Below are 23,125 nucleotides of genomic sequence, written 5' to 3'. Positions count from 1 at the left end.
CAGCAGCTTAGAGCCTCTTCCGACAGCCTCATTTCTAGTTGGGCTAGGAATTTTACAGAAGGGACACTCTTCGATTCCAGATTTATATTCCCTCCAGGCATTGACTGCAATTTTACTTTTTTTTTTTTTTTTTTTTTTTTACTTTCAAAGAGGCTACAAAGCAACATAGCGTAGGAAAATCAGGAGGCAAACTCATTCTGGAAATGATGGGCAGTTTGTATTTTCACGAACCTCTTTCCCGGCAGAGCATCAACACCTCCTCCTTCCACCACCCCCACCCCATCTGGTCTCCTTCTCCCCGCCCCCAGTTGTTGTCGAAGTCTGGGGGCTGGGGCTGGACCCCCTGATTGCGTAAGAGCGAAAAACGAAGGCGCAATCTGGAGGCTGGACGATTCAGAGCGCACGGAGTTCGAGGGAAACTTTTATTTTGAAGAGGCCAAGGGGGGGGGGGCTTCATTTCCTGACAGCTATTTACTTAGAGCAAATGATTAGTTTTAGAAGGATGGACTATAACATTGAATCAATTACAAAACGCGGTTTTTGAGCCCATTACAGTTGGAGCTAGAGGGAGAGAAACAGAGGAGGGGACTACAGGAGAGGACTGAAGGCTGTGGACACAGTTTTTGCTCCATATGTAGGATTATCATTGCGAATTGACATAGGAGGAGAAGGTAAGGGAGGAGAAAAAGGATTTTTGTTTCTAAGAAGCCCCTAAGCAGGCCCTTTGGGCTAGAAGTGAAGTAACTTCACTTAAACTTTAGGCGATGAGAAAAAAAATATTGGTGTCGAATTCCAGTTGTGTGTCCAGAGAGTAATTTATTTTGAATAAACTTCACTTGGAAGGAAGATAACCATAGAGTTCGAAAGTCTAAGGATTTTTAAAAACACATTTTCCAGAGCTATTTTTAAAAAGCAGTGTTTTTCTAACAACTCTATAGCATCCCAAAGAAATTGTTTAGGCTTACATTTTTGAGGTTTCTTTTGGGATTGGGGGTGGTATTCGTGTATACTGGGACGAGCACCAAGTAATGCTGGGAGTCGGAGCAGAGGTGTTTGTCCTCTTCTTGGCAGTGGGTCCTGGAAGGCGACAGGTTTTTAATGAGTATTTTCATTCCTGCCCGCGGTTTGGCGGGATCGCGCTGCAGCGGGTGGTGTGGAGCGCGGCTGGAGGACGGAGGGAGGTGGGGAGAGAAGAGAGCGGAGTGGGGCGCAGAAGGAGTTGCGGGGAGCGGAGGCGTGAAGGGCTTGGCTGGGGAGGGCCGGATCTTGGGTGCCGGATGGGTGCACATGGGGCTGAACCAGGGCGCGTAATTACTGGACGGCGCTGCGCCCGCTGCGAGCCGGGCCAGACTCAGCACAACCGTGGCGGCTGCGAGACGAGCAGAGGGGGCGCGGATATGGGCGAGGGTTTGGGGAGATCCCTAGTGGTTTGTGGGATCAGTGAAGTGTGAGGAAGAGCGGGCGCCAGCCCCGCAGTGCGCTCAGGGTGCGCGCCCCAGCGCGGGGGCGACGGCGGCGAGGGCGGGCAGGCAGGCAGGCGGTCTGGAGTAATGACAAACACATTTGGCCCCGAGTGAAGAAGTCGTCGTCGCCTCGCATTCCAGCAACTAGGATTTGAGGAATTCGAACAGTGCTCCAAGGGGATCTCATTGTGCGCGGTGGTCTCCACCCCCATTCATTTCTGCGCGCCCCCTTTCTCGGTGGAACCGTTTCTGCAAAGACCGGGACTCTGCTGCTGCCCAGTCCTGGCCGCGGGAAGGAAAGAAGGAAGGTCGCCAAAAAAAGTGCAAAACTTCTTGTGAGTGAAGTTAGGGACAACTCGAAACGGAGAAACTTGGCTTCCAGGTAAGACAGAAAGGTGGGAGGCGAGCCGCCCTCACTACCTCCCTCGGGGCAACCGAGCCCCGCACCCCTCCTCTCGTGCCCCTTTCAGACCGGAGATGCGTGGCACTCGCCGCCTGCAGTCGCCCTGCACTGCTTCACCCTCTCTAGTGTCCCTGTTCCACTCTCTGTTCCTTCCTCTCTGCTCGCTTCGGAGCCGTCTCCTAGCGCCCCGCCTTCCACCACCGTCTATCCCCATGGAAATCGGCTTTTATACGAGAGATTAACTTCTCCAGGCAGCGCCAGGGGAGCGGGCGGTGTCCACTTGGCTCGGAAACAACTGGGATCAGCGGTTCCGTTAGGAAAGGGTCTGGGCCAGCTCAGAGCGAGAGGGAGTGTGGCCCGACCGGAGTCTAGCTGCTTGAGTGGGCCAGGAACCCGGACCGCCTGGCCAGGTGTGCAGGAGCTGCCAGTGCCCTGGCCAAGCGTCTCGGCCGTGGAAGAAGCGCTGGGTTGTCTGTCCGCTGTCCGTCTCTCCCACAGTCAGAGCGCCCGTACCGCATTTTACTCCCCTAGCCCTGCTAGGAACCCAAGATGTGCAGAAAGAGTGCCTGGAAGAACTTGCCACTAACTCCGTCTCTAAGGATGAGACGCAGACCCGGGCTGGAGAGGGAGCATGAATGGCCCTTATCAGGTCCGAACTGCCCCGCGCCCAGCCCAGCTGCCTGGAAAAGCCCCGGGCTGCACAGTGTGGGAAATGGCTTTTTGGCTCCGCAACCGAATTGCTCAACGTTTTGGACAGACTCGCTTTGCCGCAGTCTCTCTCGACCAGAACTAGGCAGCTTTTTAGAGCGGGGAGAGACATCCAGGGCAAACGGGGCACGACAACGAGCCTCACAGTTCACGGGACTAACACCTCAGAGCCCAGGGAGGCCCAGGGCCGCCGGAGGGGAGCAAGAGGCGCCCCGGACGTGCGCACCCCATTCGCTGCTGCGCTGGCTCGGGTTTTAACATTCCCTCCCATCCCCAACCCCCACCTCCCTCTGACCCTCCTGGACCCTGATGCTGCTGTTTTGCATCTCTTCCCTCTTGGCTTCCTCCTTTCCACAATCCTCACGATGAAGTGGGCCCTTCCTCCACTCCCCGACAGGCTCAGGCCCGATCAGCCTCACAGACCCCCTGATGAGTCCCTGCTTCGGACTCTTGGACACTCTTGCTTTTGGTTTGACCCAAGTGTAGCTGGACTCCAGGACTGGAGTCCCAAGAGCAAGCAGGGTGGCGGGTTGGAGACAGAATACGAGGTGGGAGGAGGAACCGGGAAGGAGCCCTTAGCTGCCCCTCGGCCCTTCCACCAGCCCTTAAACCGAGAGGGACGCGAAGCGAAGCCCGACTCCCAGTCTCAGGTCCGCTTTCCTCCAGGGGCGAGGACTGGGAGGGGGGCGGGGGTTGGGGTAGGGGGGAGGGGCATCGGGCCAGGCTTTCCAGCTGCAAACGCGTCTGGCGCCGAGGCGGGCCCGTTTTGTGCCTCCTGGGGACCAGCCGTGGGCGGCGCGCAGCGTCGGGACGCGTCCTGGGGACGTGGTGGCCGGCGCCTTCCTGCAGACCCCAGTGGGTGGGACTCCCTCTGGCCCCCGGGGGGCTATGACAGGGTTATGTGTTGCTGGTGGAAAAGCGGCAATTCTGGGGGAAAAACCAAAAGCCGGTTCGATGACCGAAAGGTGCGGCTCTCAGCTTCCTTTGCATTTGGTCTTGTGGGGTCCTCGCGTATCATCAGCCGTCGGGGTGCAAGTAGGGGAGGTCCTGCGGTCTCGCCTCCCGCGCGGGATGCAGTCAGGGCAAATTGTTTTTTTCCCCACTGCTCTCTAGTCCGGGCTCGCTGGTGCTTGTCTTCTGCTGAAGTGGCTCGTTGGCATTTCTTTTTGTTTTAAACTAAGCAGTGAGCCAAGGATCCGTTGGAAAAGTAGACTGGAGTGGGTAGAGCACCTCGGAATTGGGGTGCTTCCTTTCCTGCCTACTGTAGTCTTCCCGGCGAAAGGGGAGTGAGGGGCGCAGGCGGCGCGCGTGTGCGCAAGGCAGCCTCGGCAAAGCGAACGTCAGGCAAGTGGGCGCTGGGGAAGACTGGGTTCTTAAAAGCGGAGGGGGCGCAGCCTTGGTTCGAGCGGCCTTCTCCGCGAGTAGCTGCCCGCGGCCGTGGCGCTTTCGGGCCCATAGGAGGCGCTGGCGCGCGACTGTAATCCTAAACCCCCCAGTCCTTCTCCCTCCACCCCGTCCGGCCCCCTCTGAGGTCTCAGCCGAAAACAATGCAAACACTAAGCGTCGTGCCTGGGGCGCAGCGGCCGCCGCAGTTCTGCGGCTAGGAGTGCACTAAAACCGGGAGCCGGCGGTCATTGCTCCCAGCCCCGGGGTGACCGAGCCGCCGAGGCCGTGGACCGGCGGGAGGTGGAGTGGCCCGCTCCGTGTTTGTTTGGGTGTGGTGGGTCCAGAGGCCGGACAGTGCCAACGCAGAACCTCCCCGGCGAAGGTGGGCGAGCCGCGGTCCCCGCTGCGCTGTCGGGGACCCGGAGCCTGAGCGGCCGGCGGGAGCTAGGAGCGAGCCGGGTAAGATTCGTGGGGCTGCCGCGCCCTCTAGCGGGCGTCCGGAGCACCGTCCCGCTCTCCGCCAGCCTCTGGCGGTCGGCGCCGCCGCGGGGTCGAAGCGCAGCGCTGAGACCCAGGGGCCCCAGGAAGACCAACCTCGGTCAACTTGGCGCCTCCTGGAGGCCTCGGATACACGCCTGGCAGGCACTGCGTGTGCCGGGGAGGAGCTGGGAAGGCTAGAGGGTCGGAGGTTACCGGGTTTAGGGATGTGGGTGAGGGCGCCATAATAATTAAATGTGGGGGAAGCGGGGGGAAGCGGAGGAAGGCGGAGGACATAGAGTTCCGGGCGCGTTTAGGGGTGCGTGGTTACCGATTTTTGTTTTTCAAGCCCCTCGAAAGTTCTCCTGCCGAGCAGGCGGCCATTTGCTGTTTGTTTGTTTTACGACCCTGTGTTATTGTGCAACAGGAACAGTCCTTTCCAACTAGCCCTCATTTGCAGGGCTGCCCGGCCCCCGCGGCCCCCGCGGGGGGTTTACGAGGGGGTGACAATGGCCTGCTAACAGATTGGGTAGCGCGGCCGGGCCACGGCGTCGCGGCTCCCACCTACCACGGCCCAGGTGGTCTCCCTCCCCCGAGTGGGCGGAAACTTCGAGGTGGGGAGAGCTTTCGCCAAACAAAACCCTGAACCACCCAACCTCCTCCCGAGTGGCTTTTCCTGCTGAACCTTATACGCGACCTGGGACTGGCAGCGCCATTTTCCTGGCTCCCGAGGCCCAGTCGCCCTGGCGGACCCGCTGGCAGGGATGATGGTGATGGTGATGATGATCATGATGTCTGTCTCCCAGCGAATTCTCCTGGGGCCCTGTGGAGTGTTAGGCCTTTTTCGTCGGCAGTTTTCCTATTCCTGCATCTATTCTGCGGGCTTTGAACTGAGGTCACCATGAAACCCAAAAGTACAACGCAAGAAGGGAAGAGTTTGGAAGTAAGTATTTGGGACATTTTAGCACAGAACTTGCAGCGGCATCTGCGTCCGCACACACCCGGGACCGCCCATCCCTTGAACCAACACTGCCACCTGCTGGTCGCATTTGAGAACAGCAACAATTCTTTGCTGGAATGGGCTTCGCCGAGTTTCTAAGCAAGTCGTCGCTTCAGGAAGATGAATTTTTCTCTTGGTAGGATCAAGTGAAAGATGATGACTCATTTTCTTTTCCTATAAAGTTGCAAGAATCATTGAGCTGACAACATTTATTTTATGGACTTTTGGGTAGTCTTTCGCCTTAGTTGTTAATCCGTTGCATTTAAGTAATGAGCAAAGCACTGACCTCCCATATCTGATTATCAGAGCCGACCTGGGAAGGAGATACGTGGGCATTTGCATTTCCTTTTACGAGCGAAGCCCTAGGGCTAGGGGCTTGGTGAGCTCAAGAGTACTGGAAGATGCTGTACCTAAGGCTGTCCCATTAGGAGTAATACCAGTTTGGTGACAGTTAAAAGGAAATGTCATTTTAATCTCCCATGGTTAAAATCTGGTCCAGAGAGAGCAGAAAGGTTTATGAGCTCAGATTGTCCCATAAAATATTCCCATGTAAAAATACTTCAGCCCCCACCCATCACTGGAATGTCTAAGGGAACTCAAGGAGATAAAAACAAAACAGGCTCTGATGAGGTGCAGATCCCAGTAAAAACACCCTCGCTGAAGTCGCCACCAGGGTAGACCAGCGTTTGGATTGCCTGGGCTGAAGTTACAAGACCGAGTAGAACGTTTGTCACAGGGAAAAAACAGCATATATAATTTTCACAGTTAGAATTAACTTGGGAGAACTGAAATTAACTGAACCTTGGAAATCTGAATCTTGAAGTCGTCAGTGGCTTTTGGGACTGTGAGAGAGTCTTCTGTGGCCTCTAATCATGCCAGGGTGGGGTGAAATTCAATATTCGGTGGCTCTGCCGCGGGTTGCATTGTGCAGTTGGTGATCAGGAAGCCAGCTCTCTGGCTTTATGAGAAGAGTGCTTGCTTTCTCTCCTGGAAGCAGTGCCCTTGCATTGTTTGGCCTGTTTGCTCTCCGGCTTAGCACGTTGTCTTTGATTTTGGAGTCACAGTTAATGGCCCTTCACTTCTGTTTGCAGGGAAGAGATGGCAACTTGTTAAAGAGAAAGAATAGTGGCTGCAAACAGATTTGTTTCTCTGTTTACAACTACGTGACTGTAAATATTGGTTCAACTTAAAATGGTCTCGATAGCTACACCAGTCTCCACTGCATACAAGTTCAGATCCGATTCTTCAGTATGCAGGTGGTGCAGGGCTGGTCAGGTGGCCTCTGCTGGACTACCACAGTAGTTAGAATTTGAAGTAGCCACTCTGCTGTCCCTCTCATCTAAAACATCCTCAGAGTCTGGAAGAAAAAAAAAAAGAGTCAGTATGAAAAACAGTAGGGAACAGTTTCTGAAGCCCATTCAATTAAAAGCTAGAATTTAGTCTTTGTAATAATAGTAATACAGTAAGGCCAGCCGGCAAAGTCAGGTGTTCTTAGTCCTGGTTTACAGAAGGAGAGACTGGGGTTCTGAGAGTTGGACTAGGTGTCAGATGTGAGATCAGAACCTAGTCCAATGCCATTTCCATCATGTCTTCTGAGAGAAGGCTTGAAGGACAAGAGAATGGGGGTGCGGGAGTGAACATGACAGAAATCTCTTTTCTCTGATGGTTTCTCTAACCTATGGCAATGAGTTGTGATTATAGAAGGTTGACGCTGAAGTCCAGTATATCCAACATATAGTTGGCATAAGAGCTATAATTACAGTTAAAAAAAAAAAGATTTGGATGAAATCCATTATTTCTCCTTGCAAAGTGATTTATTCTTGCCGGCTCATAATGTGCAGTGTTTTTCTAAATCTGTAACCTCAACTGTTTATATTTGCACATCTGACTTTTGGATAAGCTCTAAGACAGGGGTTACTGATTAAGGATGAGCGTTTACTCCAGGGTAGAAAAGCACTGGAAGCAGCAAGACAGACTCCCAGAGAGTCTCACTCCAGGACAGCAGGGAAGGCTCCATTCTGTCCTGTTGTTTCCTGTTACCTCCCTGTAGGGCTAACACTCTGCAGTTATTCACCAGTAAATTGTCTGAGTTACAGATGAGTAATGACACGAAACTTCACATATACGCCTGGATTTCTAGCCAGAGAACCACTCTTATCAGAGAAGGGAGTTTGAAATCTTAAGCAAACACATGTTGGTTCTCAGTATTTGCATCATTATCGCTTGCTCTGGGACCCTGTTTTCATTGCCCACTTTGTATGTCAGTAAGTAATCCTTCCTGGCAGCGGGTCTCCCCTATCTGGATGCACAGTAGGAAATCTGGTGGGGCCTGGCCAGGGCAAAACGCTTCTCAAAGCCTGCGCTGTAAAAGCAGGGAGCCCCTCTCTTAAGCTCGGGAATGCTTTAAAGATGCATCATTGGCAAGGCCTGCTAAAGAAATGCAGGATATAAACGTGATAAAACCCAAGACATCAAGCTGGCTCTCGAGGGCTCCTTTGAAGTTCGCTAAGTGGATTATCAGTGGGAGGCTGATATTTATATGCACAAATACACAGGCCGTTACTGCTAATTGTGGTAAATCAGGCTGGCTGGCCTGGCTCTGGGGCCCGCTGTGCCCATCACCACAGCAGTGAGGAAACCCTGTACCCCGGGTACGTGGCAGGATCCTCTGAAGCCATCAGCCAGCCAGCACTGTGCAGATGACATTTGGATTCACAGCACACAGTGCTTCTCTCATTGCAGTGAGCAGAGAAGGAAGGCAGGGCCCCAATTTGCATTAGGCAATAGGGGTTGGGGGGTAGGGGGGTAGGGGTTAGCACACAGGGCTGAAACACTGACCTTTCCTAGAGAGACCATATGGCGGATTGGAGAGAGCAAGGGCTTTGTATCACACACACTTGGTGTTAGAATCCTGACTTTATTACCAGCTGTGTGATTTCCGGTGTTTTGCTAAACTTCTCTGAGCCTCAGGCGGCACTTTTTAAAATCAACTATGTCACAGGGTTATTATTAACAAACATGGCACACACATGACAACTTTGGCTTAGGAAATACTGATTTCTCATTCCTGCCTTGGAGAAAACAGAATTATCATTTTTTTTCCTGTCCAACCCATTCCATCCCTGTTACCAGCATTCCATCTTTTACTCTGTTTTTCTTCCTCCTCCATTTTCCTGGTAGAATTTAATGAGGCAGAAATCTGATGTCTGCAAGTAGGCCACCTGGCCACCTCCAAGCAAAAATATATGCTCAGTCTCCACCAAAAACTACTAGGCTACTATTAATCTACTGGATCCTCTCCAACCAAAAAACCAAAACCAATCAAACAAACCAACAAACCAAAAAAAGGGGGGTGGGCAAACAAGGGCTAAACCCGGGCATACATTGAATTTCTCCTTTTTTTGATTTTGTTTTTTACATAGTTTACTTAGGAAGCATGTACACACATCTTAGTTTCCAAAGTTAGTGATGGAACAGATTAAGTCCTACAAACTCATTCCGTAGCACGAGTTGGAGTTTTGAGCCACTCAGGAGCCTGGAACAGCCCAGGCCAAGAGGCTCAGTGGAGCCTCTTCAATTGAAACTTGCGTGTTCAGTGGCCCCTACACCTGCAAGCTCATTCTCGACTTGGGGAAGATCATTTTTTCAATGACTTCACATGGGAAGTGAAGGGGGAGATGATAAAATGTGTGGGGTGTGCATGCAAAGACAAGGAGAAAGAAAAGGGGCCTTTTCAGAGGGTGGACCAGAAGAGACTCTTCAGTGGTTTTACTGCAGGGCAGTAGGATCTCTCCTTCAATTTTTCCCTTCCTTAATTTCCATTATTCTTCCTTCCTCATGCACTGCTTTTCCCTGTTCGTGTCTTAGGGACATTCACTGTCCATCTCTCTGTTTCTCTTCCATCCCCCAGAATTTGTTGCAGGACATCAGAGCGGAGAATTTGGTTTCTGCAGGTACTGTGTGTTACCTGTGTGAAAACGAGTCACCCAGCGAATTTTATCCTCTGGTTTGCTGCCTCCCCAAAACACAGGAATTTAGTCACAATTTTCTCTCTCATTTCCTCTCCCTTCACTTCCTTTAGTGTTCCTCCTTCCACGCCTGTGCCCTGGGCTTTCTGTGCTTTGTCGAGCCAGACTGTGAGTGCAGCAGGTCCTAGGAGAACTTGTGCTGGGAGCCCAGGCCTGAGCCTGGTACAGGCCTGTGTATCACAAAGTGTATCCTCCCAGTGACACTGCCTAGTGTGACTTTCACAACCTCTAGACCAGAATGGCTCTTAAATATTAAGATATTTGTTGGCAGCCCGAGCATCTTTCCCAAAGGTGGTAGAGGATGTGACCTTCATGTACTTTCTGTAGTGAAACACGAAGCAAATGACAACCCATTTTGAGTGAAAGCAGCTTGAATTTGGAAGTTGAGTAAATACATAGGTTTATTTGTTTTTTGCATTTTTAATTTAAATGGTTTAAAAAGAACAGTTCTTCTGTGCTTTTGGACACACTCCAAGACAATAAAGTGAGACTTTGCGGAATTTGAAAGCTGCATGCAATCAAAAGGGTTTTGCCTTCAGACGGCTCCTGTCATGATCCTGGGGCTGCACCAGGCTATCCCATTCCTGCTTCTTAGGCATTTGACTGTTTTAACCAGGAATCTTTTTTTTTTTTTTCTTTAGTTGGAGTATAGTTGGTTTACAATGTTGTGTTAGTTTCTGTTAACCAGGAATCTTAAGCCAGGATGTGTGTGGGGGTTTTTTTTTCAGTGGAGGTACTGGGGATTGAACTCAGGACCTTGTGTGTGCTAGGCATGCACTCTACCACTGAGCTGTACCCTCTTCGCCAAACCAGAATGTTTTTGACTAAAATAATTCTGTTAACATTTCTGCATAGTGCAAAGCTCAGAAAGAACTAGGCTCAGGGTTCGTTTCATTGGCTAATCCTGTTTCTGTTTGACTTTTGACTTTTTCAGTTTTCCAGAACTATGGGGACTTCCCATCAGACACTTCTGGTCTTAGGCTGTCTCCTCACAGGTATGGATCCCAGTCCTCTCTGAGTTCCTTGTCCTGGGGAAGGTCTTGATCTCTAGGTTCTGTATTTGGGCGGGAGTGGGGGCGGTGGGGAGGGGTAGCTTATCTGTACTCTGCAAACGGTCCAAAAGAGGGAAGAGACGTAGAAACTACAGGGTGTGATCTAGAAAGACCTTCAGTCCCCTTTGCTGTACTGCACTCATTCCAATTCAAAAAGAATGCTCTCCAGTGGCAATTTTCGTATATGTATAATCACGGCATTGAAATATTGTGAGGAATAATGGTCTAAATTTGCCCACCACCCTCTTCTGTTCCCTGGGACATGGATTTCCAGTAGCGATGGATCTGAGAAATTCAGGAATGTTCAAAGGAAACAAATGCTAGAAAGTTCTCATCCAGGAAATCATACCTGCCTTAAGTTATACCTGTCTTAAGTGGAAGATGCTTTAATTGCTGTAAAATCTCAGAGCCACTTTTTCTCTTGAATTGAATTGAATGATTATTTGACCCTTGGGGAATCTTAACTAACTCTTTTCCACCAGGAGATCGCCATTGGGGCCATTTGTTGAAATATTTATTGTACCTTCTTAGTTTTCATCCAGATATTTATGAATTACAGATGTTCACCATGACACCAATGTTTTTCTAGCTCAAGGAGTCAACTTAAGCCCATTAGCATCTTCAGGTCTTATCTAGATGGAGATGGTGGAGTCGAGCAAGATCACTGATATAATAATTCTGAACTCCACTCAGTACACTCCATCTACAGGACCAGATGCACTTACAACTTCTGTCTTAACAAGCTGCACAGATCATAGGACACACTGAAGTTGGGTGGGATTCCCACATCAGGCTCCGAGGGAGGTTAGAGAACATTTATTGTGAGTGAATTGAGTCACAGTATCTCTTCCATCAGTTTTATCTACCAGGGAAGCTGGACTGACATTTTAGGTTCCAAGATGAGCTTTGAGTTTTCACTCTTGGGCTCGACTCATTCTTTTTTGAATTGGAATCCACATCATCCAGCTCTGGTTTCTGGAAGTCATTAGAGGGGAGGCATGCCAGAGTGTTGTGAGAAATGGAAGATGCGGAATTCTTGAGCACAAATCCGCCTTGTGCTTTGTTCAGCCAGTCTCCCGGCCCCTGTTCTCATCCTGTTTCTCTGCAGGGAACGTGGACAATAAAGAACCCATATGTGCTAGAGCCTGTGCTGTCTTGGGATATTTTAGGGTTACACGTAAGAGTGTAAAATATGGAATTGGAGTCAGATGTCCTCTATCCATTTGAGTGTTTGGAGGGGTGAATCCGGGGCAGGGGGCAGGAGTCGGGGTGGTCGGTGGGGCTGCCGAGGCTGTTGGAGCGTTTGCAGCACTCAGATGCAGTGGCTGTTATAATGGTGGGCCTTTCATGGGCATCCCAGCTAACGGATTTTTGCGTAGAAATGGTCATTGTTCATAGAAACTGCTCTGGGTGAGATCGTCCTTTTGGGCTGCATCCTATTCAGAGCATGTTTCCTTTTCCAGGGCCCAGCCTAATCCTCTGCCAGCTTTCATTACCCTCCATCCTTCCAAATGATAACGAAAAGGTTGTGCAGCTGAATTCATCCTTTTCTCTGAGATGCTTTGGGGAGAGTGAAGTGAGCTGGCAGTACCCCATGTCTGAAGAAGAGAACCCCAACGTGGAAATCAGAAACGAGGAGAACAACAGTGGCCTTTTTGTGAAGGTGCTGGAGGTGGTCAGTGCCTCGGCGGCCCACACGGGTTTGTACACTTGCTATTACAATCACACGCAGATGGAGGAGAGCGAGATCGAAGGCAGACGCATCTACATCTATGTGCCGGGTGAGCCGCCTGTGTCCCTGGGCCATGCTTGCTGTTGGCCCGTCCCACCAGTTAACTGTATGAAAATTTTTTAAAAGTATAAAAATAGTAAGTATTCATTGGAGGAAATTTGAAAACTGCAGGCAGACATACAAGCTAAAATCAAGATCACTCATAATGTCATAATCCCGAAATACTTATTGTTAACATTTTGGAACTGTATTAAGTTTTGAACATCATTTTTATTGTGGCATCTTTTATTGGCATGGTGCAAAAAAATCTGAAATATACTCATCTCTATTCAGTTCAATCAAATGCAACAAATATTAACTGTATTTACTGAGTGTTAGAAACTGTACTGTCAGAGACACAAAAATTAATTCCGTAGGCTTTTTCTTGGAGTTGCTTATAGTTCATAAAATAGCTCCCAAATAACCATGCTGTTTTTCATATTCAATGAAACATATACAGGCATACTTTGGAGATAGCGTGCATTCGGTTCCAGACCACCGCAATAAAACAAATATCAAGATAGAGCGAGTCCCACAACTTTTTTTAGTTTTCCAGTGCATATAAAAGTTATGTTTACATTATACCATAGCCTGTAACTGTGGAATAGCATTATGTCTACAAAAAGTGCATGCTTTAATTTAAAAATATTTTATTGCTAAAAATACTAACCATCATCTGAGCCTTCAGCAAGTTGTAGTCTTTTTGCAATAGTAGCATCAAAAATCACTGATCACAGATCACCGTAACAAATATAATAATAATGAAAAAGTTCAAAATATGACAAGAATTACCAAAATGTGACACAGAGACATCGAGTGAGCAAAATCTGTTGGAAAAAATGGCACGGATAGATTTTCTTGGTGCAGTGTTGCCACAAACTTTCAGTTTGTAAGAAATGCAGTATCTGCGAAGGGCAATGAAGCAAAGTGTCAGTGGGGTGACACTTCTGGATATATGTGTGAAGGTAAAATTCATACCTGACATGATTAATGCCAAAGGGATAAACTTTTGGCATGTATGTATAAAGGTGAAATGGAGCCCTGATATATTTTTCTTTCTTTTTTAAACCTCAGACCCAGATGTAGCCTTCGTACCTCTAGGGATGACAGATTATTTGGTCATCGTGGAGGATGATGATTCCGCCATCATCCCTTGTCGCACGACTGATCCGGAGACTCCAGTGACCTTGCTCAGCGGTGACAACGTGGTGCACGCCTCCTATGACAGCAGACAAGGCTTTAACGGAACCTTCACCGTTGGGCCCTATATCTGTGAGGCCACCGTCAGAGGGAAGAAGTTCCAGACCATCCCATTCAATGTTTATGCTTTAAAAGGTACTTGTACCCTCTTCTTCCCTCTTTAAATAAGGGTTACAGACAAAATAATTGGATGCATGTAGGATTGTAGGATTTAAAAAAAAAAATCCTAGTCCCCAGTGATGGAAACTCCAAATTCTGATATGGGGGCCTTGGGACCCCACCTTTACCACACAATGTTAGGCTGACCTCTGTGGCTGCAATATTACGAAGCTTAGCATTACCAAAGGAAAAAGCTTTCCTACCCCTGTGGGAGTTTGTGTTTCATCAGTTGACTTCAAAATGCTGTAAGGAATTCTTTTCTTGCCTAAGCCTCTTACTGTTTTGGTCACATTCCTGACTACAAAGGCCCTAACAACACACACACACCTGCGGGGATTGGACGTGTCGGTTAATTTTAGTAACTTAAGAAACATGATTTTGATTTTTTGGAAAAGCTTGTAGTTGTCGACTTCATCTCTTTGATGTGAGTGGTTAAGGCGAACAGGAAAGTGTACACCATATTTGGGTCAACAGATTTATCAAACACTTATGTGTAGGTATGGCGTTAGCGAGAGTGCACTGCTTAACTCTTGTGAAGGGTTTATTTTAGGCCGGGCCCTGTGCTAGGTTCTCAAAGGGCTTAGAATAACTGGGGGGCAGTGTGGGAGAGAAGAGGAGAATAAATGATGGGGCAAGTCCCTAGAGGGGTGCAGGTCAGTAAAGACTGGCTGAGTAATGAGTAAATCCATCAAGAAAGATGATTGCAAAAGTCCAGTTGTAATTAACCCAAATGCTTGGGAATGAGATTGTGGTGTTCTGTCCAACTGGAATTTATTTTTACTACTGTTATTGTTTGTTTGTGTGTGTGCATATGTGTGTGTGTGTGTGTGTGTGCGTGCCATTTTTTATTATAGCTACCTGCCAAATTATGTATGTCAACACGAATCAAGGCTTCTGAGATTTTAATAATTTTGTCTTGGTCAAAATGGTTTGCAAATTATTTTTCAGGGTTTTCTTAAAAAACAAAAAACCCAAACTTTGTAAGATGCCAACTATACTATGAATATTTAGGCCTTTGTGTTTGTTCTTTTTTTAAATAGCAACATCAGAACTTGACCTGGAAATGGAAGCTCTGAAAACTGTGTATAAGTCAGGGGAATTGATTGTGGTCACCTGCGCCGTCTTTAACAATGAAGTAGTTGACCTTCAGTGGACTTACCCTGGACAAGTGGTAGGTGGCCTCATGGCTCCTGGTGGCATGGTGTGGGCACAGCAGGGCTCCCAAGACCCGTCATAGGTGGGGCACGACACTGACCTTTTTAGACCTCAACTTCCTGTTTCTACATTGAGCATGCGTGACGAGATGACTTTATGGCTCCTGGAGCAATGGGAGAGCCTGAGATGATGAGGGCTCAGCCAGGCCCTTCAGAATCCATGGAAATTTCCCACTGAGCCTCCCTTCTCATAAGTCAGAGAGAAACAGGAAGGTTCTATGGCTGCAAGATCACAGCCCTACAATTAGAAAGCAAAGAATGAATGGATTTTAAAATTTGCTAATTGCTGAGAGAGCTATGAATTCTCCTTTTCTTGGCTCCCATGCCTTTGGGTTTTGAGGCATTGGATAATGTTGATTGCCTGCCCTCTTCTGTTTCTGCTTTGTGGACACCCACAAGAATTCTGCCTCCTGCCTGCCTAGTCTTCCTTTGCATGATTTCCCTTCAGGGAACAGGCATAACTTGAATCATTCAACAAAGATTTAGTGATGTTTGCTAAATCCCAAGCGTGCTGTGAGAAGCTGGCCCATGCACAGGAAGAGGGCGAAGGCAGGAGTGGAGATGGACATGGGGATGGGGAGCCACTGTGCTCTCTGGTCACTGGGGGTTTGCAGATAGGGTCTCATTCATTCTGATGTATTGTGGTAGATATGTGTGAACCGTGTGTAAAAGGCTATGATGGTGCCACGCAGATACAATGGACAGTGTTTAACGTGGTGGCCTTATGGAGCACAAAGCCCAGATATGTATATACATGGTGATTTTTCTTTCCTTCACTCCTGGTTTGCAGCTTTCTGCTCCTTGCTCTTTTTTTGACATTTGATAATCTCTCCTTTTATCCATTCCCCGCCCCCCTTGCTTTTGCTGCCCTGTTCCTTTCTCTCCAGGGCGTGTGGTTGGAAGTTGGGCGTTTTCACATACGACCTTATAAACCTCATGTACTGAAGAGACATTCATAGACCAATATGCATACATCTTCCCTGAAATATGAAGCTATTTGATTTTTCTGTTCATGCTGGATTGTCTTTAATCCTTAAAACATAAGCATATCATTTATTGGAGATAGACATATCCCCACCAAAAACCAAAGTACATGTTGTTTGGCCCAGAATATATAATCAAAGTATTGGTTTATAAATCACATTTTTGGCTTGATGTTAAAAATATTGCAGGTTTATTGTAACTTCATAAAATTTAGAGAAACAGGAAAAGCCACTATTTAGAACACCCTCATTATAATTTTAGGGAGAGAAATCTTTTAAATACTCTGTATACATAGATACATGTAATAATTAATAGGATTGTACTTTAAATAGTGCTTTGTTATATATTTTTCTTTTGGCAGTATAGCACAAACACATTATGTTATTAAATATCCTTTTAAAACAGGATTTTCAAAGGAATAAGCTTTAAAAAGATTTTTTTATTAGACTATTTTTTGGAGCGGTTCTAGGTTCATGGCAAAACTGAGTGGGAAGCACAAGGCTTTTCCGGTAACCCCTGGGCTCACCCCTCACCTATCACCAGCTTCCCCACAGGGCAGTACACTTGTTACAACCCACGAACCTGCACCGCTGCATCGCGATCCACCAGTCCGTAGCTTACGCGAGGGTTCACTCTGAGGAGCTAGCTTGTTAAAGTCGGCTTTCCTCCCCTCCTGCTGCAGAAGGGCAAAGGCGTCACGATGCTGGAGGAAACCAAGGTCCCGTACATCAAATTGGTGTACACTCTGAGGGTCCCCGAGGCCACGGTGAAAGACAGCGGAGATTACGAATGTGCTGCCCGCCAGGCCACCAAGGAGGTCAAAGAAATGAAGAAAGTCACCATTTCTGTCCATGGTACATTCTGCTTTCTAAAATGTCCATTGGCCGTGCTGCTCGGGGTCCGCTGTGTGGTCATCATTGTTTAATGGAAATTCTCCCCTGTACAGAGAAAGGGTTTATTGAAATCAAACCCAACTTCAGCCCATTGGAAGCTGTCAACCTGCATGAAGTCAAACATTTTGTGGTAGATGTGCAGGCCTACCCACCTCCCAAGATATCCTGGCTGAAGGACAACCTGACTCTGATTGAGAATCTCACGGAGATCACTACGGACGTAGAAAAGATTCAGGAAATAAGGTAAAGAAATACCCTCCGCAAGTATGCCTTTTTGTTTTACTGGGCATCCCTAGATAGACTGAGGATTGTGGGTGTCTTACAACCCAAACCAAGAAAATCTAGCGATCGGAAATAGGAGATACTGGGACTCAAGGACCTTTGACGATAACATTGCAATGTGTTCATAGTATGTTGGTAAGTATTTAACAACGAAATGAGAAGAAAGAAGAACTGAAAATCTCTGCTCCCAATGAAAGACAGGTCCCTGGATTCAGCAAGGGGTGGAGGAAAGAAAGTAAAATTGGACCCACTTGGACTGAATATATGTTCCCTGATATCCATCACCCATATTGCAAGTAGAGATGTATGGTGATTCCAGTTCCAGGGCAGTTATCACACAAAGCTACATGAAACAAAGCATCATTGGCTTAATTTGAAATGCTTTTGCCCCAATGAGGCCTCCACAGGAAATAAGAGCAATGTCTGGCTAAATTTGGTTAGGAGGAAACAGACAATGGGTAGTCTAGATCCCTGCCCTCTGATGAGACCATAGACCACTCTCATCTCTTCACTAGTGGTGGAGTTTTGTGTAAGTCACCCTTCAGCCTCAGTTTCCTCATCTGTAATGTAGGGTTAGTTACACCTTATGTCCTTCAAGGTGAGGAACTGGTTCAGATGCTATTTTGAGGTCTCTTGCAGTTTTAAGCTCTGATTGGAATCTAAGAGTAGAAGGTACCTCTTGAAGGGCCCGGCTAACCCAGCCCTGTGCCCTTGTCAGAAGCTATCCCAGGGAGACAAAAGTCACTCCTCTATTTCAAGCCTTCAGGGAAGAAGAGACAGAACCTCTCTCATTGGTTCACTTAACCTCAGGATTTGCTTTCTTCTTCATGAACTAAATTTCATGTGTAACTGAGAAGTGGCGTCTGGGGAAATGGAGTGTGACAACCTCTGTGGAACAGGGATGGAAAAAGTGGGATACTGACTCAGGAAGGCTTTCTGATGGCATGAAATGGGGATGCACAGAGAGGTGGGCAATGCCGAACTTTCCAGGAGACTGTGAGGCCTGAGAGGACTAGGGGGAGCCTGTCTGCCAGCTGTCCTTGGTAGCAATGGCCAGACTGTGGCCGCTAACTGAGCGGTTCAGGAAAGCTGCCTGAGGTGCTTCGTGGGTTCCTCCAGCACATACTTTTCTGGTCCCCATGACAGCCCAGGGAACAAGGATGCACATGATGGAGGGTATCTGGCTTACCCAGAACTGGTGGATCCACCAGTTTTCTTGAGTGAATGAGCACAGAAAATGAATGACAGAAATCTGGTCCTTGGCAGGAGGGGTGCTTAGGGGACCCTAAGGAAGTCCACTTGGGAAGTGTGTCCAGTGTGGTGCGGCAGAGGGAAAGCCAGCCCAGCACACTCTCATTGCAGGTTCCAGCACCTGGCATCTTGGGGTGGGAGACTACATTTGCAGGGTATTTCTGAGCCTCTGAAATGTTTTCATGTAGATTATTTCATTGAATGAATTCTCACAATGACACTGTGCCTTGCATAGTTATTCTATGCTGCACATAAGGAGACTGAGGCTTGGAGAATTTCAGTAATGCCCAGTCTCCTCCCTCCATGACCAGTGCTCTTCCTCTCCACCCCACCTGCTGTTCCAAATTTTTTGTTTGTTTGTTTTGGTTAATGGAGGTATGGGGAATTGAACCCAGGGCCTTGTGCATGCTAAGCATGTGCTCTACCACTGAGCTATACCCCCACTCCCCACTGTGCTTTTTTGTCATCAAACGGGTAAATACTTTATTGATATGTGCGTGCGCACACACACATACACACACACACACACACACACACACACACACACACACTCTCATTCATGGCCAAATGTCATTTATAATATGTGGAAGAGATCTTTTGGGGAAACTTCCCTTTAATAAAGTATGAAGGAATATTTTTCTCTATTTTTTTAAAGAGGTGAATCCTCTGCTTTAAAAACATCCAAGCATAAAGAAGGTGCATTGTAAGAAGCCTCACTCCACTCCTGTCCCCATGTGCCTGGTCCCACTGTTCCCCACCCACAGGGGAATACTTCTATTAGTTTTTTAACATTCTTATGAAACTTTCTAGAGTTTCTTTAAGCAGGAATTTTATATCCCAGCGACCTCTTCCTATCAATACAGAGACTGTGGCCTCATTCTTTCTTCCAAGGATGCTCTGTTGTTTAGCTGACCACTCAAATGATGGATAGAGGAAGCAAGTTTTTTTTTTAAGATAAAAATCAAGGGCTTAAAAAAAGTTGGTTGCATGTGTTTATTGCTGTTTAAAGGTCAGGCCTTAGCAGAGCTGACTGCTCTTGTAGTCACATAAGCCACTGTTCTTCTCAGACTGTCTGGTCTTCTGTTTAAGAATTAAGCATCTATGACTCAAGACATTCCATGTGCAGAAAATGTATCAAAAATCCCAGTAACGTGGTGATAAGAACAAGGACAAAAGACGTTTTTACTTTTTTATGAAAACAGAATTTAAATTGGAGACGGACATTGCGGTTGGAATTTAGTTAGCTACTCCTTGCTGAAACGAAGTCCTCTTCTTTTAAGGTATCGAAGCAAATTAAAGCTGATCCGGGCCAAGGAAGAAGACAGTGGCCATTATACCATCGTAGTTGAAAACGAGGATGACATGAAGAGCTACACGTTTGAACTCTTAACTCAAGGTCTGGAAGGGCCGTAGGAAGATGATGCCAGCTCGGCGAGGGGAGCCTGGCATCTTCTCCCAGGTCGTGGAGGGAAAAGCTGCCCTTTTAGGGGAGAAGTAGGGACCGTGGATGTCCCGTGTCAGGGACAGCTCCGAACTCCGAGGCTCCAGTAGCTTCTTTGTCACCACCTGCTTCTCAGTCTGATACCTCTAGTTCTGGGAAGAGTGAAATGATGCTTTTTGGTCTACATGACCTTAGACTGTTCTGGAGTGTTTTGGCCTTTTTGCTTAGCTTTCATTGTAGACCTCATACAGCGGCCCTTACCAGAAAGCAGTGCCCAACTCTATTTAGATTCCGGTGCTGAGCACACCTGTTCCCTGAGTACCTGCCTTGGGCCAGGTACTGTCTTAGGTGGGCTCTTCTGCCCCTTTGTCAATCTGTGATACAAGTACCAGCATATTTCTAACTTATTTGATCACAGGTTAAAAACAAAATCTTTAAAACCTGGTAATATCCCACAGGTGCACTTTGGTAAACGCTGCTTTAGATTATACCGTTTAGATGAATCCATTAGATGAATCCAAACTATCATATAGTTTTAAGAGCCTCCTCGCCTTTCCACCCAAGTAACTACAGGGCTTTTTGCTTTCTTCACTCCAGATTTAAACACCGCAGGGCACAAATGCCAAAACACTCAAACTGTGACCATGCTTCTACCAAGTGGGTCTGTCCAAACGGGAGTGTTACTGTGCACACGACCAGTCCCAGCCCCCTCCCGGGTGGTTACTTGATTTGTCGGTTTGAGTGTCACATGGACAAGTTCTGAACTCGTTCCATTTTGTTGTGCCCACAAGTTCTGGGACAGGAACCATTCAATGCCGATTTCTTTTCACCTCTTGCAGTTCCGTCATCCATTCTGGACTTGGTCGACGACCACCATGGCTCTAACGGGGGACAGACAGTGAGATGTGCAGCTGAAGGGACCCCTCTTCCTGACATTGAGTGGATGATTTGCAAGGATATTAAGAAGTATGGAAACCAGATGTTCCTTTTTGTGGTCAGAATGTTTCTTCCTTGGTACAGAGGACTTCAAATGCATTTTATTTCTTTTGCTGCCCTCCTCCTTTTTTTTTTTGCATTTATGATTCTTATTTGGCCTGAGTCTCATAAACTGCAAGATAGGGTTCTGAACATGGAACTTGTGTGTGTGTCTGTGCACATATGTGCACTCTGTGTTCATGAATAGCTGTAAGAAGGTGTATAGTTTTCATCAGATCATCAAGAAAGGGTGAATTTAAAAAACTGTGGGAAGAGGATTGTTACTACCCTGGCCCACATTTCCACCGCACATTTTGCACATGGTGAACTTTATTTGCTGGCTAGATTGGCGTTTGAATGAAATTGCTGCCCAGATGACTTCTCATTACCTGCTGCATGGTGAGGGTTACCTGACCGGCTCCTCCTTCACCTGCCTTCCTCCACCTTCCCCCAGGGGCACATGAGCTGCGTGTTCATACCTCCAACCCTGGCATGGCGACTGCGGTGCTCCGAAGCCTCGACTGCTTCTCCTGGGGGCCAAGCCTCCTAGACCTACTCCCTCTTAGGCCTAAGGCACCGACCAGACTTGGATCTTGGCTGAAGCTGGACTCTGTTTCTCTTAACTTAGCCAGGGCATTGCTCCAACCCTAGTGACACCTGAAGGGGTCTTCACAGTGTGGGTGGAGAGAAGGGTGGGCACCAGGCCTTTTGGAAGGTGTGGGAAGTTGGGATAGTTAAACGTTCTTGAAGACTAGCTTGTTTATGGGCTCAGGGCTTGTGATGGGTGGTTGTATTTGATTGAACTTGTTTATCTCCACCTTGCCTTCATAAACAGCTAACTTTTAATTATCCATGTGGAGGTTATGCTCTCTTGGAGAACAGGTTTTAATGTTAATCTGCACATAAAATAAGAAAATCAGGCTGTAGCCCCTCCACCCCAATGCAGACAAGGTCATGACCACTTGCCATCTTAGTTGATTCTAAGCTCCACTCACCCCTGTGACTCCCTGTAATTGGCTCTATATCCATGTTCTTTTTCTCTCTCCAGATGTAATAATGAAACTTCATGGACGATTTTGGCCAACAATATCTCCAACATCATCACGGAGGTCCACCCCCGAGACAGGAGCACGGTGGAGGGCCAGGTGACATTTGCCAAAGTGGAGGAGACCATTGCAGTTCGATGCCTGGCAAAGAACCTCCTTGGGGCTGAGAGCCGAGAACTGAAGCTGGTGGCACCCAGTGAGTGCTCATGAGTGAGGACAACACTAAGTCACCAGCCACGCCCTTCCTTCTTCTGGTGGGACTTTGAATCCCAGAGGGTCCGGTGGGAATGAAGGTCCCTTGGCAGAAATTCAGCTCTGGATGCTCTTAAAGGGCCTTCTCTGGGCATCCGTGTGGGAGCCTTTTCTTTCAGATTCAGATCCCAAACCATATCCTGTAGTGGCTCCTCAGCATTTTGCTTGTCTAATTACCCAGTCTCTTTGATCTGAGTGTGGGGACAGAGGACAGGGAAGGAGCATCTTCTCCCTTGTTGCTCCTTGTAACAGTTAAGACAGATTGAATTCTTTAAAAAAAAAAAATCAGTGAAGCCAAAAGCAGTATGAATAAACTGCCACCTTTCAAAGTAAACTGAACTTAAGTTCCTGAACTAATGGTAGCTCTCAGTCTCATTTACCAATCTTTATATTCCAATTCACATTCTGTCCACAAGGTTAATGCTGGAGCAACTTTGGAAAAAGTACCGTGTTCCCAATTGAATGTTGTCCCTTTCCCTTCTAAGGGAGGAGTTGGCGTAGTTTCATGCATGTAGGTAATTGAGAGCTGGTCTCGTCCATCCCTAAAATAAGCCAGGCAGCTCTCATACTTCCCTACCAGCAGTGAGAGATTTCTGGCCCAGAAACAGCCACCCGGCCTTCCTGCCCTCCTGCGTGCTCGTACAAATTCTCCACCATGCCTCTCTCTCTGTCTCGTCCTCCAGCTCTGCGATCTGAACTCACAGTGGCAGCTGCAGTCCTGGTGCTGCTGGTGATCGTGATCATCTCCCTCATTGTCCTGGTTGTCATTTGGAAACAGGTAGATATTTTCTTAGAGAGTAAAAATCTCTGAAACCAATAACAAGAAGAAAAGCATCCTAGTTCAGTGCTCGGCACAGAGGAGGAGCCCAGTAATTACATGATGAGTGCATGTTGTTGAATCCACCATGTCCAGTCATTTTGGTGCTGTGGTACATTTGGATGTGGGTAATTTACCAGTTACCTGTCCTGGTCATTTATAGAAACCAAGGTATGAAATTCGTTGGAGGGTCATTGAATCAATCAGCCCCGATGGACATGAATATATTTATGTGGACCCAATGCAGCTGCCTTATGACTCGAGATGGGAGTTTCCAAGAGATGGACTAGTGCTTGGTAAGCTCTTACCAGGGAGATCTCCCA

The 23,125-nt window shown here is 47.7% G+C and overlaps 1 protein-coding gene across 3 annotated transcripts in view; it reads left to right on the top strand.

Annotated features, from left to right (window-relative positions):
* The first annotated feature begins 471 nt into the window (after positions 1-471).
* The window catches only part of PDGFRA (platelet derived growth factor receptor alpha), a 43,512-nt gene continuing 20,858 nt past the window's right edge, over positions 472-23,125 (top strand). The window contains exons 1-12 of one of the 3 annotated variants that reach the window (XM_031434468.2): positions 472-671; positions 10,400-10,460; positions 11,981-12,298; positions 13,363-13,623; positions 14,688-14,818; positions 16,528-16,699; positions 16,792-16,981; positions 19,552-19,667; positions 20,552-20,678; positions 21,736-21,929; positions 22,669-22,763; positions 22,966-23,098. In XM_031434468.2, coding sequence (XP_031290328.1) covers positions 10,412-10,460; positions 11,981-12,298; positions 13,363-13,623; positions 14,688-14,818; positions 16,528-16,699; positions 16,792-16,981; positions 19,552-19,667; positions 20,552-20,678; positions 21,736-21,929; positions 22,669-22,763; positions 22,966-23,098 — 1,786 coding nt within the window. In that variant the 5' untranslated portion in view covers positions 472-671; positions 10,400-10,411. Of the gene's footprint in view, positions 672-1,197; positions 1,846-4,328; positions 4,420-10,399; positions 10,461-11,980; positions 12,299-13,362; positions 13,624-14,687; positions 14,819-16,527; positions 16,700-16,791; positions 16,982-19,551; positions 19,668-20,551; positions 20,679-21,735; positions 21,930-22,668; positions 22,764-22,965; positions 23,099-23,125 lie in introns of those variants that run through there. The other 2 variants (XM_010996986.3, XM_010996985.3) reach the window with 2 other exon arrangements.

This window comes from Camelus dromedarius, chromosome 1 (genome assembly GCF_036321535.1).
Source record: "Camelus dromedarius isolate mCamDro1 chromosome 1, mCamDro1.pat, whole genome shotgun sequence".
Taxonomy (NCBI): Eukaryota; Metazoa; Chordata; class Mammalia; order Artiodactyla; family Camelidae; genus Camelus; species Camelus dromedarius.
Note: the sequence above shows the minus strand (reverse complement) of the source record. Positions and strands in the feature narration are given on the sequence as shown.